Raw genomic sequence first — 18838 nt, 5'->3', positions numbered from 1 at the left:
AAACAGGATAGCCTTGTGAAGATCCAGTGTAAGCTGTTTCATCATCCCTAGTTTCACACGTAGTGGTGGAAACAATGTATTTGTGGTCTAGAAAGCTTGTTTTCTAATAATATTTCCACAACTGAAAATGAAATAACTTTATTTCGCTGCGAAAAAACTAACAACTGTTTTGAAATCAGCATTATTTTTAGTCAATAGGTATCACGCAAAATAATGGGCTAACTGCAGCTGGGTGTGCAAGAGTAGCGCAGTGTAGCAGGAAAACGATTTAAATGCGGCTTTGTTGGAGGTGGCTTTCTTGACAGTATTTTCGTAACGCGAAGGAAAATTGTACGCGCCCTAATCTTTCTTATCCTATAGTTCGTAAAATATGCTGTTGCCGCATTTATAGGAAGACATCCCACTGGATATAAGACAGAGTGATGGCTGTCCCTCCAAATCTACACATGTAATGACATACCCCCTTAGGAGAATATTTGGAGAGCATTGGAACGCTCATTCAGGAAACGCAATATGGTCTAGCCACTCACCAAACTTAACATTTCTATACTTCTATCTGTGGTTAAAATTAAACCAAAAGATCTATTAGGAAACACCGACAGCTGCTGAAGGCATGAACTGCTTTATAACACGGGCCTGTAAAATCCAACTTGCAGTACTGTTCCTCCACAACCGCCTTGCAGCATGTAGCAACACTAAAGATCCCATTCTGAGCACTTGATATGACAGGCGTGGTAACAAACACACGAACAACACCGAGGTTACATGTTTGCTTATATTCGGTATAATTAGGCAGGCGTTTATGTAACATCTCCTGACGGCGGGACAGGCTGTGGCACTGTTATCTTTATACTGTTTGATCAAGTCCCATACGTGTTACGTCACTGTAGTTCTCTTAGAAGCTGCTTTCACAGAAGAGAAGTATATAGTTCTATTAGAAAAAAATAAAAAACAAAGTCGGTATCGTAATACGCCGACTATAAACGACAAAAATTACTTGCCAACGTCAGGAATTTCGTGATATTGCCAGCTGTGACTTGACGAAAGCCGCACCAAGATACATTTTTCATTCTCAAAGTATTTGGAGAGTCTGTCTTAGCTGCCTCACCCTGTATTCACCCAGTATTTGATGATGAGAGCACTTACTGGCTTCCAACAACTTTTCACATAATTTCAATCCTTTTTTTAGACTTTTTCTTGCGGATACCCATCACAAAATAATGAAAGAAAAAAAGCTGATCGCTTACTACATTTTTTACTTTACATACAGTACAACGTCAGCACAAGACGTGAAGTTTCAATTTATTGCTTCTTGGTTACTAACTTGATTCGCAACATATTTTGCTGGCAGTATACACAGACAAAGTGTCATAATTAATGGTGTAAACGAATACAGTTGAAAGTTCATGATACTGGAAGCAAAAAATTCTCAGTAAACGTAAGTCCGGAAACGAACCGTCTGCGAGATAATAGCGATTTTTTGGTTACCAGCCACCACTCACTTGATTCTGTGTAAACGTCATCCCAGTTAGGAAAAGGTAACAATACTGCCCACCATTAAGAAAAATTATTAGTGATATCTCGGTAGAATGTTTTGAATGAACACGATAGCTGTTACTTAGCTGTGCTCGTCGTTAAAGGAGGTGTTCGAAGTTTCATCTTTGTACCAGGATGAAGGCCTCTACCCGTCGCCACAATGAGTTTCGCACCCTTTCAAACACAGCTGGGTCGTTCCGAAATTCTTGACAGGCACTGACAAGTCTCTGTTCCAACCCTTCAACATTGTTAACCGGAGTGGTGTACACTACACATTAAGCTGGCCCCAAGCACGGAAATCCATGAGGTTAAGCTGAGGCGATATTGGAGCCAACGGTGTAGGCCCGCTTCGCTCAATCCATCTTTGACGATGTCGGCGGTTAGATGTGTCACCAAACCAGCAAAATGTGCCGGTGCTCCATCACGCATGAATCACGTCCTCTGGCGTTGCTCTATGGGAATATCCTCAAGCCATGATGCAAAATGATGCCGCACAAAACGAAAGGTAATTCTGTCCATTGAGTGTGTTTCGTAACATGTATATCCCAATACGACGATCATCTGGTACCCTTAACCACACATTCAATGAGAAACGTCGCTGATGTGGGGACTCACGATCAACCTATTGGTTGGAGGCTAATTGTGAAGATTAAACACACCATCACGAGTGAACCCTCCTTCATCTGTACATAAAATGTTATTGTCAAATGTAGGGTTGCCAGAAGCTTGTTAGTCTACTCCGCCTCAATAAGACACTGAACTCATTGGAGGTGGTGGGGGAACATTGCACTGCGGCTTATTATTCTCTAAGCAGTTTTGTGTCTCATTCCACGAATTTGTGTGGCAAGTTTGCTTGTCGAGATTACTGGACAGTGTTCGACCGTTTCCTGCAACAGGTCTTCAAGCACAACTGTAATTCGTGCAGGCGTACCCGCTAGAGCAGCATGTTCAAAGCTCCCAGTTTCCAGGCTCTCGGGGTGCCTTCGGGCAGGGTATGTTTCTTAGTACAAGCGTGCATTGTCGATTAGCCCTACCATACATGAAACCAATATCTGCATACTCCTCCTTACCGTGATGTTTCGAGTTACCTTCAACACTCGAGCGACACAACTGGCGCTCCGCAAACTAATGTGAGTGGCACTTTGACTGTGTACTGTACTGTCATATCCACTCTGCTTACAACTTCATGTCTCGAAAATGTAAACAAAGGCCAAACCAAGGATCGGTGTGCAATGTGTACATAGAATCACATCATTCGTGACTGGTAACCACGAAGTCGCAATTATCTCGCGAACGGTTCGTTTGCGGCCCTATGCTTGCTGAGACTTTCTAGCTCCTAGTATCGTGTACTTTCAACTGTATGCATTTACGCCATCTGTTACGATACATCCTGCATTCCACTGAATTTACCTTCAAAATTATGTCATTATCCGGCGCAGGACCTCATAAATGTTGAGATGTGTGAAAAACTGCTTTTCTTAAATGGGGAGCAAATTACTATCAGGACTTTCGGCGTCACTGCAGAGCGAGTGCAAGCTTCCTATTAGCCACGGCACTAGGAGGGGGAGGACTGGCGATTCCTCGTCACGGCCGCCTCTTACACCGGGAAACATCCCCGTTACTCATTCTGACAGCTGGCTGAGCGCACTTGGGGCCGTCATGGAAAGACTGGAAAGAGAAAAAATCCCCACCCCTCTTCGGCGTTGAACCAGGGACATACGGGTTCGGAGTCCGGTGTCCTGCGAGCTAGTTCATGACGACCACTATGGATGAATAATAAGAGGCTTTTGTCGGTCTTACAGTTGCGTATGGTACAGTATGGAAACTCGAACGAGTTATACAATGCCAAACCATAGTGAGGCTAACACACAACTTCTTATCTGAGAGGTGCTGCCAAGTGGTCCTCGGCAATCCATTAAGCAGACGGGAGAAACTTAATATTGGTCTTCCCCAGGGTTCAGTACTGACACCAGGTCTGTTCAAATTATGTACGTCTGATCTGCCTGAAGCAGACTCAAGGACAGTCATTTGTACAGACGATCTTGATTGGGCCATTGAACAAAAGTCTTGAAGCTGGTGAAGAGATACTCTCTGCACAGCTGATGCAGATGCATGAATACTTCAGCAATTGGAGATAAACACCAAATCCAACGAAGAGCGAAGATAGCTGCTTTCATCTTAAAAACAGAATGGCGAGTGCAAAGTTACATGTCACCTTCTCCACTACCAAGACATCTCTAAATATCTAGAAGTAACTCTTGATACAATCTTGCCGTACAAGAAACACGTCGAAAACATAGCATTTAAGCTGAGATAGCACAATATCAAGCAGAATCTGAGTGGTTCCTCATGGGCTGGAAGAGCTGCAACACCACGATGTTCTTTCGTAGGTTTCGTCTACTGTGCTGCCGAATACTACGCTTCAGTGTGGCTTAATAGCTCACATGTGAGAACAATCGATGTTCAGCTTAATGCAGCAATAAGGACCAAACAGGTAGCGTAAGATCTACCCCTCTTCACTGGTTTCCACCTCTAAGCCACATTGTGCCACCAGATCATCGAAGAAAGATTGTCCCTCGAGGAACATGAAACATTAATTGAAATTCCTTATCTCCCAATCCACTCGGACGTGCCTGCACTTAAACTGAGCCGATTAAAATCCAGGCACTCACCTATCATATTGGAAGAAGCGCTACAGGCAAGGGATTTCAATATGAGCAGGGAGTGAACAGAAACGTGGAATATTATTGTTCATGACGAAAATCAGACTCTTATAAGACCTGGCACAAGACTAGTCGGCATAGAATTAGTTACAAGATTCGTACAGGCCATGGCATTCGTGTAAAAAGCCTGCACCGATGGGGAAAGGCTTCATGTTCTCTGTTGGTTGGATTGATTTGGGGAGAAGACCAAACTGCGAGATCATCGGTCTCACAGGATTAGGAAAGGGTTGGGACGGAAGTCGGCCCTGTCCTTTCAAAAGAACCATCGTGGCATTTGCCTGAAGCGATTTAGGGAAATCACGGAAAAACTAAATCAGGATGATCGGACGCGGATTTGAACCGTCATCCTCTAGAATGCGAGTCCAGTGCGGTAACCACTGCGCCACCTCGCTCGGTATCTCCTCTGTGTGACTGTGGAAAGGAACATCAGACCATCAAACTCATTGTAAAAAGCTTTAGAAGTCGGACTTACCCTTGAAATCTAGACGATTTCTTTGAAGTATGAGAGGCAGCCCTTGAATGGATTTAAAATTTAGGTATTATTTTGTGTATTTAGCCGATTAATTCTATTTAGTTTGTAAAATTGTGTAATTCGTGTAACTAAGTTGCAGTTCAGATAAAGAAATAATCCGAAACTAATAGTCCCAACATAATTAGCGTTTTTCGTCTTTAAAGGTTTTACTTACTTAACATAAAATATTTAAGACATTAACTCATTTGTAACTTTACCTACTGTTTCCATTATACCGGGTGATCAAAAAGCCAGTATAAACTTGAAAACTTAATAAACCACGGAATAATGTAGATAGAGAGGTAAAAATTGACACACATGCTTGAAATGATATCGCGTTTTATTAGAACCACCCCATATTGCTAGACGCGTGAAAGATCTCTTGCGCGCGTCGTTTGGTGATGATCGTGTGCTCAGCCGCCCCTTTCATGATGCTTGGCCTCCCAGGTCCCCAGACCTCAGTCCGTGCGATTATTGGCTCTGGGGTTGCCTGAAGTCACAAGTGTATCGTGATCGACCGACATCTCTAGGGATGCTGAAAGACAACAACCGACGCCAATGCCTCACCATAACTCCGGACATACTTTACAGTGCTGTTCACAACATTATTACTCGAACACAGCTATTGTTGAGGAATGATGGTGTACATATTGAGCATTTCCCGTAAAGGACATCATCTTTGCTTTGTCTTACTTTGTTATGCTCTTTATTGCTATTCTGATCAAATGAAGCGCCATCTGTCGGACATTTTTTGAACTTTTGTATTTTTTTTGTTCTAATAAAACCCCATGTCATTCCAAGCATGTGGGTCAATTTGTACCTCTCTATCTACATTATTCCGTGATTTATTCAGTTTTCAATTTATACTGACGTTTTGATCACCCTGCATATCTGATCTGCCTGAAGCAGAATCAAGAACATTCATTTGTACAGACGACCTTGATTGGGCTATTAAGCAAAAGTCTTGAAGCTGGTGAAGAGATACTCTCTGCACATCTAATGCAGATGCATGAATACTTCAGTAATTGGAGATCACCAAATCCAACGAGGACCGAAGTTAACTGCTTTCATCTCAAAAACAGAATGGCGAGTGCAAAGCTATATGTCGCCTTTAATGGCTAAGTTCTCCGCTACCAAGACATCTCTAAATATCTAGAAGTAACATTTAATAGAACCTTGCCGTACAAGAAACACGTCGAAAACACTGCAATTAAGCTGAGATCACACAATGTCGTGCAGAATCTGAGTTTTTTTCATGAGCTGGAAGAACTGCAACACTACGATGTTCTTCCACAGGCGTTATCTACGATGCTGCCGAATACTGCGCCTCAGTGTGGCTTAATAGCTCACATGTGAGAAAAATTGATGTTCAGCTAAATGCAGCAATAAGGACCAAACAGGTAGCATAAGATCTACCCCTCTTCCACCTCTAAGCCACATTGTGCCACCAGGTCATGGAAGAAAGATTGTCCCTTCCAAGGAACATGAAACATTAATTGAAATTCCTTATCTCCCAATCCACTGGGATGTGCCTGCACTTAAACTGAGCCGATTAAAATCCAGCCATTCAGCTACCATATTGGTAGAATCGCCACAAGCAGGGGATTTCAGTATCAGCAGGGAGTGGTCAAAAACGTGGAATATTATTGTTAATGAGGAAAATCACTCTTATAAAACCTGGGACAAGACTAGGCGGCATGGAATTAGTTACAAGATTCGTACAGGCCACGGCATCTGTGCAGAAAGCCTCCACGCTTCAGATTCTCTGTGTGACTGTGGAAAGGAACACCAGACCATCAAACTCATTGTAAAAAGCTTTAGCAGACGGACTTACCCTGGAAATCCGGACGATTTCTTTGACATATCAGAGACGGCCCTTCAATGGATTGATAATTTAGGTATTAATTTGTATATTTAGCCATTTAGTTCTATTTATTTTGTAAAATTGTGTAATTCGTGAAACTAAGTTGCAGTTCAAATAAAGAAATAATCCGAAACTTATAGTCCCAACATAATTACCGTTTTTCGTCTTTAATCATAAAGGTTTTACGTACTAAACATCGAATATTTATGACATTAACTCATATGTAACTTAACCTACTGTTTCCATTATATTTAATGTTAACGCGTCCATTGTGCATTCCCCCTTCATCATCATGCGCGAGAGCTTTTACTGAGCTGCTGGACCAAGTACGTGACCAAGTACGTGTAGAGCGACAGTGGTAGACAAGTACAGACAACGCACCTCCTGGAGAGCGGAAGCGGCAGGTCCGGAAAGGGTGGCACGCGTGCAGGTGCGGGGGCGGGCGTCGCGAAGACGGCAGCGGCGGTGGCGGCGGGGGCGGCGGAGGCGGCAGAGGCGGCGGCGGCGGCGGCGGCGGCGGCGGCGGCGGCAGCGGCGGCAGGGGGCGCGGACTCCAGCTTGGGCTGCTTGCAGGCCGGTGACGAGGCCGACGACGCTGACGAGACCGACGAGGAGGAGGACGACGACGACGACGAGGCCATGAGGCGCTTGCGGGTGCCGCCGTTGAACATGGCCTTGACGTCCTCCCACGCGTGCACCACCTGCACACGCGCCGCGTCACCAGCCTGCGGCCGCACTGCAATCACCTCGCCGTACACTGCTGGCTGAGGGCTCAGAGCACCGCTGCAGCTCTAAACAGGTCTTGTAGCTCTACAGAGGCGGCAATACAGTCAGCATGCACTTCATACACCGTCACCCCGAACACCACGGACAAAATTTCGTAAGCTGGACAGGAATTTCTTCTTTAATTCCAGTCAATGACCACTAACAAATTATCAGGCTATCAAGTTCGGTCATAATGACCGCATCAGATCTGTCAGGGAGAGCTCGACAGATGCCACTCCACGCGCACGATGCTGTTCCCGGACGGCGTGTACTACCCGCAGACGAAGACTCACGATGTGTATTGGTTCTGCGGCGTGGCTGTTCGAACGAACGGCATTGCCCCGTTGTCCGTAATAAATGCAAGCAATACTTTTCCAACTTAAAGGCTTTTAATATGGCTGTCAATCAGCGACTGTTGTATAATACAAGATTTTGAAAAACACAGCCCTCAGTCGCGAACACAATTAATTTGTGACCTAGGTTTCGGTGTCACAAGAGACACCTTCTTCGGACAAAATTAAAACTAAATGTTACAGCATAACGTACCAAAAATACGAAAGCTGCGGTCATACCTGACAGCGTCAGATAGTCAGAATTAAAACAAAATGCAACAGAGGTGCAAGCCACTAAGGGCTGCCATGTGTCCTCTGCTACAGTCAACACAAAACTGAAACATCGTGTATCTCTCGTAACTGCAGGGAGGAAAATGAACAAACACCTGAACGGTGTACATGAAGTAATTACAATAGCGGGATACAGCATGATATAAAATACAACTAATGAATGACTGGCTGTAGTACAAAAATTCCAGAATGAAATAATTCATTAATTGACATTACTGCTTGCTATAATAGATACGTTATAAAAACCAAAAAAGTTTTTTAATTTACGTATATGAGCCGTAAAAAGTAGAAAGAAAAGGTATCTCTGAATCTGCAAGAAGTAGTTGGTACATCAAAGTGTTAGATCTCGCCGAGCAGCGGCTTTATACCATTGAAATAACTTCTTCCGCGCAACTGCACCTGCTCGTTGAGAAAAAGTCCGTCATTCGAAAGTAAATGCTTGAAAATTTCCAGCTCCTCCAAAATATCAAGTTTACGCCCTTTTTTCCTACAGGATATGAACATTACAAGACTAGCCTATGCAGATGATGCAGCACTAATAAGTAGTTCCAAAAGAGAATTCATCAGAATGATGCAAAATTACTACAAAATTGCTGAGAAAACAGGATTACATGTTAATGAATAAAAGACAGAATACCTGCCCATAAGTAAGAAAACCAGAAAAGATGCACCTTTGACTGTAGATGGATTCAATTTCAAGACTGTTGACCACTTCAAGTACCTAGGAAGTCTTTTTAGTAATAACAACAGAACAGATGTAGAAACAGATGCCCGTTTGGCAAAAGCAAACAGGACACTTTTTAATTTCATCAAAATTCTAAGAAAAAGATCACTTAGCAGTAACTTCAAAATCCGCTTATATCAATCGACCATTATACCTGTGATGTTACAGGGTGTTTCAAAAATGACCGGTATATTTGAAACGGCAATAAAAACCAAACGAGCAGCGATAGAAATACACCGTTTGTTGCAATATGCTTGGGACAACAGTACATTTTCAGGCAGACAAACTTTCGAAATTACAGTAGTTACAATTTTCAAAAACAGATGGCGCTGCAAGTGATGTGAAAGATATAGAAGACAACGCAGTCTGTGGGTGCGCCATTCTGTACGTCGTCTTTCTGCTGTAAGCGTGTGCTGTTCACAACGTGCAAGTGTGCTGTAGACAACATGGTTTATTCCTTAGAACAGAGGATTTTTCTGGTGTTGGAATTCCACCGCCTAGAACACAGTGTTGTTGCAACAAGACGAAGTTTTCAACGGAGGTTTAATGTAACCAAAGGACCGAAAAGCGATACAATAAAGGATCTGTTTGAAAAATTTCAACGGACTGGGAACGTGACGGATGAACGTGCTGGAAAGGTAGGACGACCGCGTACGGCAACCACAGAGGGCAACGCGCAGCTAGTGCAGCAGGTGATCCAACAGCGGCCTCGGGTTTCCGTTCGCCGTGTTGCAGCTGCGGTCCAAATGACGCCAACGTCCACGTATCGTCTCATGCGCCAGAGTTTACACCTCTATCCATACAAAATTCAAACGCGGCAACCCCTCAGCGCCGCTACCATTGCTGCACGAGAGACATTCGCTAACGATATAGTGCACAGGATTGATGACGGCGATATGCATGTGGGCAGCATTTGGTTTACTGACGAATCTTATTTTTACCTGGACGGCTTCGTCAATAAACAGAACTGGCGCATATGGGGAACCGAAAAGCCCCATGTTGCAGTCCCATCGTCCCTGCATCCTCAAAAAGTACTGGTCTGGGCCGCCATTTCTTCCAAAGGAATCATTGGCCCATTTTTCAGATCCGAAACGATTACTGCATCACGCTATCTGGACATTCTTCGTGAATTTGTGGCGGTACAAACTGCCTTAGACGACACTGCGAACACCTCGTGGTTTATGCAAGATGGTGCCCGGCCACATCGCACGCCCGACGTCTTTAATTTCCTGAATGAATATTTCAATGATCGTGTGATTGCTTTGGGCTATCCGAAACATACAGGAGGCGGCGTGGATTGGCCTCCCTATTCGCCAGACATGAACCCCTGTGACGTCTTTCTGTGGGGACACTTGAAAGACCAGGTGTACCGCCAGAATCCAGAAACAATTGACCAGCTGAAGCAGTACATCTCATCTGCATGTTAAGCCATTCCGCCAGACACGTTGTCAAAGGTTTCGGGTAATTTCATTCAGAGACTACGCCATATTATTGCTACGCATGGTGGATATGTGGAAAATATCGTACTATAGAGTTTCCCAGAGCGCAGCGCCCTCTGTTGTTGAAAATTGTAACTACTGTAATTTCGAAAGTTTGTCTGCCTGAAAATGTACTGTTGTCCCAAGCATATTGCAACAAACGGTGTATTTCTATCGCTGCTCGTTTAGTTTTTATTGCCGTTTCAAATATACCGGTCATTTTTGAAACACCCTGTATATGGATGTGAAACATTAATATTTAGAAAGAAAGATGAAGAAAAACTGTTAATATTCGAAAGAAAAGTACTAAGGACCTCTATATGACGAAAATAACATGGAATGGAAAATAAGAAGAAATAAAGAATTAAGAGGGCTGTACAAACACCGTAACATCGTCGAAGTGCTCAAGAGGAGAAGGTTGAATTGGGCTGGCCATATATCAAGAATGACAGAGAATAGACTACGTAGAATGGCATTCAGCAGAACAATAGATGGAACGAGAGGAAGACTCAGATGGCGAGATAACATTCGGGAGGACACAACTAGGATGAACAGCAACAGCAACTGGACAAACATCGCATTGGACAAGCAGAAGTGGAAGAGGCTCATAGACCAGGCGTATTATCGATAAGGCCCTTGCCACATGTAAAGTAGAGTAAGCTTGTGAAGTTTTCTTCAGTTCCCATATTTTATCCTTTGTGTTTTATGTTAGTAATGTACCGTTTGATGTAGGCAATGATTTAAAAACGAACTAAATGGTTCAAAACTAGACACTACTAAGAACCTTATGCAATTGTTACAAAAAAACTAAATAAATAACAAAGTATTCAAAGAGTAATGATTTATCAATACTTGTATATTTTGTGTAAGAATAAGCTGGTTGTTTGGAGTTAGCTGAAGCAAATAATAATAGACATTAATATGTTTTTTTTCTATTGGCTGATATCTGTTGTCGGTCGGGGTAATGTTCTCCGGCCCACTGGTCTAGGTAGGTATGTGGATGTGGCTACTGTACCTCCTCGGGCGGCGACCCGCTGAGCCGCAGGTGTCGTCTCCACGAGTTGAAGTTGGCGGCGTCGGGCTGGACGTACTTGGCCGTGGGCCCCGAGCGGTGCGAGTGGAAGATGAACTTGTTGGGCGAGAAGAAGAGGCCGCACATGGCGCACTTGATGCACTTGGCCCGCGACGAGTTGTACCTGGGCACAAGAACGGCGCAGCGAGGCAGTTAGGCGCACCTCCTGCCACGCTGCAAGCAGAGTCGCGTTGTTCCAAAAGCTGTGCATCGCTGTTAACGTACAACTCACACTGCTCCAAAAACAAACCAGAGGCAGAACCCAGCAGTACTTATTTCAGACATAACGAAGAGTAAAATGGGCGCTACTGTGGTCAATGGGAAGTACCGTGGCTGAAAGGAAAATTTTGTTTCCAGGCAAGAGACACAGCGCACTTCATCGAGCTTGTCAATGTCGTGCTGTGGAGCATGTATACAAATAGGAGTAAGAAGTCGACTAAATGCAATTAATCTGTAACGAGCCACCGAAGACAACGCGTCGCTCATACCAAAATACTCAGAAAGTATCCCTATAAAACCTTCAAAAATTGATTACGGAGCTTCGATTCACTCTGTCTATTATTTAAATACGAACATCCTGAGTTAGGCGTTATCGTTACTATTATTCAAACAATACTCGTCATGACCTGTTTTAGAACGTTAAACCTACATCATGAGGTGTAGATATGTCAGCCCTACTACGATGGTAATCCCAAAAGTAAAGTCTCCTATTTTTTTTGTAAGTGCATAGACCTTTTTATTTCTACAATGGCTTATCTGAGTTTACAGCTTGGACATTTAGCTATTTTTCGACGTAATCAACATTTCTTTCGATGCATTTTTGTAGACGCTGTGGCAGTTTTTGTATGCCAATGTCATACCAGCTCGCCGCCATGCTGTTCAGAAAGTTATGAAGTTCTTCTTTCACTTCGTCGGCGAAGCTGAATCGCTGGGACCACAATTAACGCTGACAGCTACTGTGAGACTCTGAAAAAACTCAAACGGGCAATTCAGAACCGGAGAAGAGGAATGTTGAGCAAGGGCGTACACATCCTCCATGACAACGCTCGCCCACACATCGCTCGGCAAACCGATGCTCTCCTGCACAGCTTCAGTGGAACATAATCACCCACCAACCCTTTACTCCTGATTTGGCGCCCAGTGGCTATCACCTGTTCCTTAGGTTAAAAGAGCATTTGGCCGGAAAGCGATTCAGCTCCGACGACGAGGTGAAAGAAGAGGTTCATAACTTACTGAACAGCATGGAGACGAGCTGGTATGACATGGACAAACAAAAACTGCGACAGCGTCTTCAAAAATGCATCGACAGAAATCGTTCAAATGGTTCATATGGTTCAAATGACTCTGAGCACTACGGGACTTAACATCTGAGGTCATCAGTCCCCTAGAACTTAGAACTACTTAAACCTAACTATCCTAAGGACATCACACACATCCATGCCCAAGGCAGGATTCGAACCTGCGACCGTAGCGGTCACGCGGTTCCAGACTGAAGCGCCTACAACCGCTCGGCCACGACGGCCGGCTCGACAGAAATGGTGATTATGTCGAAAAAATAGCTAAATATTCAAGGTGTAAACTGATCTAAGCCATTGTAGAAATAAACAGGTCTATGTACTTATAAAAAATAGATCTTATTTTTGGGATTACCCTCGTACTATTCTGATGACAACAACCCTATCACTGAACTGTTCACAGTAACTCTCTCTCTGTCCTACCTTCCTATTCATAAAGAATCCTACTCCCGTTACACTGTTTTGTGCTACTGTTGATATTTCCCTGTACCCGTCTGAGCAGAAGTCCTCATCTTCAGCCGACTGGAGTGGCCGAGCGGTTCTAGGCGCTACAGTCTGGAACCGCGCGATCGCTACGGTCGCAGGTTTGAATCCTGCCTCGGGCATGGATGTGTGTGGTGTCCTTAGGTTAGTTAGGTTTCAGTAGTTCCAAGTTCTAGGGAACTGATGATATCAGAAGTTAAGTCCCATAGTCCTCAGAGCCATTTGAACCATTTTTCCTCATCTTCTTTCCATTTCACTTCACTGACTTCCACAATATCAAGACTGAGCCTTAGCGTTTCTCTTTTCAGATTCTCTCCCCCACCACGTTGAAACTTCTGACGCAGTACTTAACACTTTTGGGTAAAATGAGGAACATTCTCTAATGGTCGCAGGCTCCTTTCCCTGTCACGCTTACCTCACATGGAACATCACATTGCCTTTGCATACAATTCAGTGAGATTTCTAGTCCTGTCTGAATGAACAATGGACTGTTTTCCATATTTCGGTCGAAGATAGCACGCTGCACTATAGGGCAATGGTCGTCAGCGATTGGGATGTTGGAGTCCCAGACGGACTGGCGTTCTAGCCCCCGTATAAGAAGAGCAGCCACTGATATCCGTTAGTACGTGTTAGCTTTGTATCATTCCAGTGTGACAAGATTCAACCACACTGCTGTCTTTTCCGATTGAGTGACTTAACATAAATATTTGTTTTTGAGTTATTATTAAGGAAATTTTACTCATTGTGTTTTATGATGTAACTAATAAATGTTAATATCTATATGTTTCATACTGAACGGGCGACGATTGGAGCGTATACAGGGATTGGACAATAATATGGAACATCGCAACAAACAGATGCTTGTGCATAAATGCAGATGCTAACCAAGCCTGCAGGCAGCGTTATATTCGACAGCGAATGCTGCCTGTGCAGTGTCCTCAATAAGTTGCAAACTTTACTCGTCATCAAACCAGTGTTCAGTACAGCTCTGAAATGAGTGCTAAGTGAGTTCGAACGTGGACAAATTATTGCCGTTACCATGGTGGGGACTTCCGCATCCGAGGGAGCTGAGCTGTATGGTATATCGAGGCACCGTGTCGAAGATTTATACCGCTTACAGGAAAAGCAGTAAACATCATCCGCTGTCACAACACAGACGAAAACGTTGTTGACTAATCGTGAGAGACGCTCAGTGAAGATGGTTGTGACGAAAAATAAGATGGCGACAGCTATAAAAGTCACTGCAGAACTGAATGTCGCACTCGGGAATCCAGTCAGTAGCATAGTCTAGAAATTACAGGGCGAGCTAGAATACCGAATCACACACGATGATGCAAATGCCCGTAATAGGAAAATGTGATGCCGAGGCCATAAAAACCAGGACCACGGAGCAATTGAAGAATGTCATTTGGTCGGACGAGTCTTGTGGCCGAGATTACTTCACAAGAGTGAAACATGGCGGAGGTTCGGTCATGATTTGGGTAGACATGGGGCCATGGCTACTATGAAACGTCGCGTTACTCACTGCTAAGGATATTGTGGCCATTTTGACTGACGAAGTTCATCCCATGATACACTGTTTGTTCCCCAGTGGTGATGCTGCGTTCCAAGACGACACTGACCATGTTCACAGAACTGGTTTTGAGAGTATGACGATGAACTGTCGCATCTACCCCGGCCACCAAAGTCACCAGATCTCGGTATTATTGCGTCTTTGTGGTCTACTTTGGAGAGAATGACGCGTAATTGCTGTCCATCCCCATCATCGTTCCTTGAACTCTCCACTATTTTGCGGGAAGAATGGTAGAAGATTCCTTTGAAAACCTTGCGTGACCTGTAGTTATGCATTCCGACTGAAAGTTGTTTTGAATGCCGGTGTGTTTCCTCCAGCGTATGAGGGATAGTACTGTGTTATTTTGGTGTTACCCTCGTTTTGTAGCCGACCTGAGTGGCCGAGCGGTTCTAGGCGCTACAGTCTGGAACCGTGCGACCGCTACGGTCGCAGGTTCGAATCCTGCCTCGGGCATGGATGTGTGTGATGTCCTTAGGTTAGTTAGGTTTAAGTAGTTCTAAGTTCTAGGGGACTGATGACCTCAGAAGTTAAGTCCCATAGTGCCCTGAGCCATTTGAACCATTTGAACCTAGTTTTGTACATCCTTGGACTCAGTTGGCAACGGATCATCGCTGCCCTGAGCAGAACGACTGATTTAGCCGACGGCTAGCAACTACGAGAAGGTAATAGCCGTTTTGCTCTCGTTTTCCGCGACCATTATTTACGTAATTGTAGTTTACAACAAAAAACGATGCATGTAAAATGTGAACGAATTTCTCTCTTTTTTCGTTCAGTTTTTCATCTTGTATCTGTTAGCGAAAGGCTGTCTGCCTTATAACCTACTGAGGAGTGTACAATGTTCGTCATGACAGAAATACATGTGTCATGTGTGTGTTACGTTATTTTACTGGAGTATGGGAAGATGAGTACTGTATTGGTGAAGTTTGCAAATAATTGCGTCGTCTGAAGCTTTATTTTGGCATATTTCTCACGTTTTACTGGATGTCAAGAACTGGTTAATGAAGTGAAATGTTTGTACAGTCACAAATGTGGAGCAGTCAGACATAACATATTGCCTAACTATTAATATGGTAAAAATCTACCGTCTATTACATTTACAACGTTCTTAAATATCAGAAGCTTGGAATGTTATCAGAGCACTCAATGTATTAATGATCGCAAAAGAAATTCTATGGAGTTTTCAGTTGAATAGTATCACAAGTGTCTAAAAAAAGAAAAATTTATGCCGGGTTACCTCTCTTGCACTGAGCGATAAAAAATTATCGTTTGTTGACTCTAAAGTAAGGAAAACAAACAGCTAATACGATACCGTTAACCTACGTCGCCAACAAATATTAGTAACATCTGAATACCAATAACAACTGTTCCCGGCAAAAAACTGCAACCAGAGATAATAAATGCAATACAGTTATACATTTGCATATTCAGCGGCATGAAATAAGTTGCTCGTACTACGCCAACACACGATGTCAAAACGACTAGACGTAGGTCGGCACTGTCGACAAAATCAAAATGGCTCTGAGCACTGTGGGACTTAACATCTGTGGTCATCAGTCCCCTCGAACTTAGAACTACTTAAACCTAACTAATCTAAGGACATCACACACATCCATGCCCGAGACAGGATTCGAACCTGCGACCGTAGCGGTCACGCGGTTCCAGACTGAAGTGCCTAGAACCGCACGGCCACATCGGCCGGCCCACTGTCGACATTAGGTGTTCTATGCTACAGTAAAAGAAACTACACTGGCGATATTTTTACCTTGTTCAGAGCGCTATACCTATCCGGTATTTTAGAATAATCTCAAAATTGGTAATTTTTTTATGAGCATGATGCCGTGGTTCAACGGATATTTCTGCGGCTAGCGTTTGGATTCCAAATACTCAGAGATCATCAGAGGTTATAAACACTCGGATAATAGTTTCAGATAACGTCTTCAGCTGGGCTTGCTGAACTCGTTTAAGTTTGGAACTGCTGTGTGAGTCTTTATAGCCTATGGTGATGTCGGCATCATTAGGAGACGAAATGTTAGGAAGAGAAACATGCCTTGGACCACGACGTACTGCTTATAAAAGAATAATCACGTGGGACGTCAACACTGGCCGTGAAAGCCTGCTTTCTACAGTCTCAATATTTATCTGAAATGCAACATATATCAGACGGAATCGTCAAGCAGGTAAAATTAGAGCCCACACGGAGTGTTACCAACCATCTTTGTTCCTGCATACCACTGGCGACCGGAACAAGAAAGTGGAAAAATGACAGTGTACACAAAGAACCTTCCGCCACACACCGTGAGGTGACTCGCGGAATGAGCAAAGTGAACCATCTAGCACACGCACCGCAAATATTTCGGACATGAACGGCAATATCGATACTCCGTTTTCACAGAACTGAATTGTAGGCAAGGGCACATGTTTGCAGCCATTACATATATTTTAATACGTTGGCGAAAGTGCTGTTTTTTTTTACAACAGTTACGATCTTTTTAATGGGGAAATGCCGATTGATAGTAAAATCCTAGAAGTAGCGTAAATGGTGCCAGTAGTGTTTGTTGCAGCAAGCCAGCGCAAGTAGTTTACGGGTTATCGTATTGTGAACATTGTAAATAGCGACAGCTGTTTGTTCCATCCTAGTTCTTAGACGCTAGACGACGATGTTGTGTTTGTTTACATTGTTTTGCGTGTACTCGGCGATTGTACTGCGACGATTCTGTCAGTTACTGTGTGATGGTAGATGTAGCACGACTTGGTTAGAAGATGGTATTTACCAACGCGAAAAAAAGCGGATATGTTAATGGATTATGTAGGAAGCATGGCGTCCGTTCGTGTACCTTGTACGCTGAAACATGTCACAATTTAGATGTCAACCTGTTCAGCCACTTCAAAGAATGATTTGAAACGACATACACTACTGGAAATTGAAATAAGAACACCGTGAATTCATTGTCCCAGGAAGGGGAAACTTTATTGACATATTCCTGGGGTCAGATACATCACATGATCACACTCACAGAACCACAGGCACATAGTCACAGGCAACAGAGCATGCACAATGTCGGCACTAGTACAGTGTATATCCACCTTTCGCAGCAATGCAGGCTGCTATTCTCCCATGGAGACGATCGTAGAGATGCTGGATGTAGTCCTGTGGAACGGCTTGCCATGCCATTTCCACCTGGCGCGTCAGTTGAACCAGCGTTCGTGCTGGACGTGCAGACCGCGTGAGACGACGCTTCATCCAGTCCCAAACGTGCTCAGTGGGGGACAGATCCGGAGATCTTGCTGGCCAGGGTAGTTGACTTACACCTTCTAGAGCACGTTGGGTGGCACGGGATACATGCGGACGTGCATTGTCCTGTTGGAACAGCAAGTTCCCTTGCCGGTCTAGGAATGGTAGAACGATGGGTTCGATGACGGTTTGGATGTACCGTGCACTATTCAGTGTCCCCTCGACGATCACCAGTGGTGTACGGCCAGTGTAGGAGATCGCTCCCCACACCATGATGCCGGGTGTTGGCCCTGTGTGCCTCGGTCGTATGCAGTCCTGATTGTGGCGCTCACCTGCACGGCGCCAAACACGCATACGACCATCATTGGCACCAAGGCAGAAGCGACTCTCATCGCTGAAGACGACACGTCTCCATTCGTCCCTCCATTCACGCCTGTCGCGACACCACTGGAGGCGGGCTGCACGATGTTGGGGCGTGAGCGGAAGACGGCCTAACGGTGTGCGGGACCGTAGCCCAGCTTCATGGAGACGGTTGCGAATGGTCCTCGCCGATACCCCAGGAGCAACAGTGTCCCTAATTTGCTGGGAAGTGGCGGTGCGGTCCCCTACGGCACTGCGTAGGATCCTACGGTCTTGGCGTGCATCCGTGCGTCGCTGCGGTCCGGTTCCAGGTCGACGGGCACGTGCACCTTCCGCCGACCACTGGCGACAACATCGATGTACTGTGGAGACCTCACGCCCCACGTGTTGAGCAATTCGGCGGTACGTCCACCCGGCCTCCCGCATGCCCACTATACTCCCTCGCTCAAAGTCCGTCAACTGCACATACGGTTCACGTCCACGCTGTCGCGGCATGCTACCAGTGTTAAAGACTGCGATGGAGCTCCGTATGCCACGGCAAACTGGCTGACACTGACGGCGGCGGTGCACAAATGCTGCGCAGCTAGCGCCATTCGACG

At 44.7% G+C, this 18838-nt stretch overlaps 1 protein-coding gene across 1 annotated transcript in view; it reads right to left on the bottom strand.

Moving 5' to 3' along the window:
• The window catches only part of LOC126413097 (ski oncogene), a 251275-nt gene that overhangs the window by 182535 nt on the left and 49902 nt on the right, over window positions 1-18838 (bottom strand). The window contains exons 4-6 of the mRNA XM_050082992.1: window positions 11240-11420; window positions 7190-7335; window positions 7016-7081 (exon numbers count right to left, since the gene is read on the bottom strand). Of these exons, the coding sequence (XP_049938949.1) occupies window positions 7016-7081; window positions 7190-7335; window positions 11240-11420 (393 nt within the window). The remainder of the gene's footprint in view (window positions 1-7015; window positions 7082-7189; window positions 7336-11239; window positions 11421-18838) is intronic.

The sequence above is a fragment of the Schistocerca serialis genome, chromosome 7 (genome assembly GCF_023864345.2).
Source record: "Schistocerca serialis cubense isolate TAMUIC-IGC-003099 chromosome 7, iqSchSeri2.2, whole genome shotgun sequence".
Classification (NCBI taxonomy): Eukaryota; Metazoa; Arthropoda; class Insecta; order Orthoptera; family Acrididae; genus Schistocerca; species Schistocerca serialis.
Note: the sequence above shows the minus strand (reverse complement) of the source record. Positions and strands in the feature narration are given on the sequence as shown.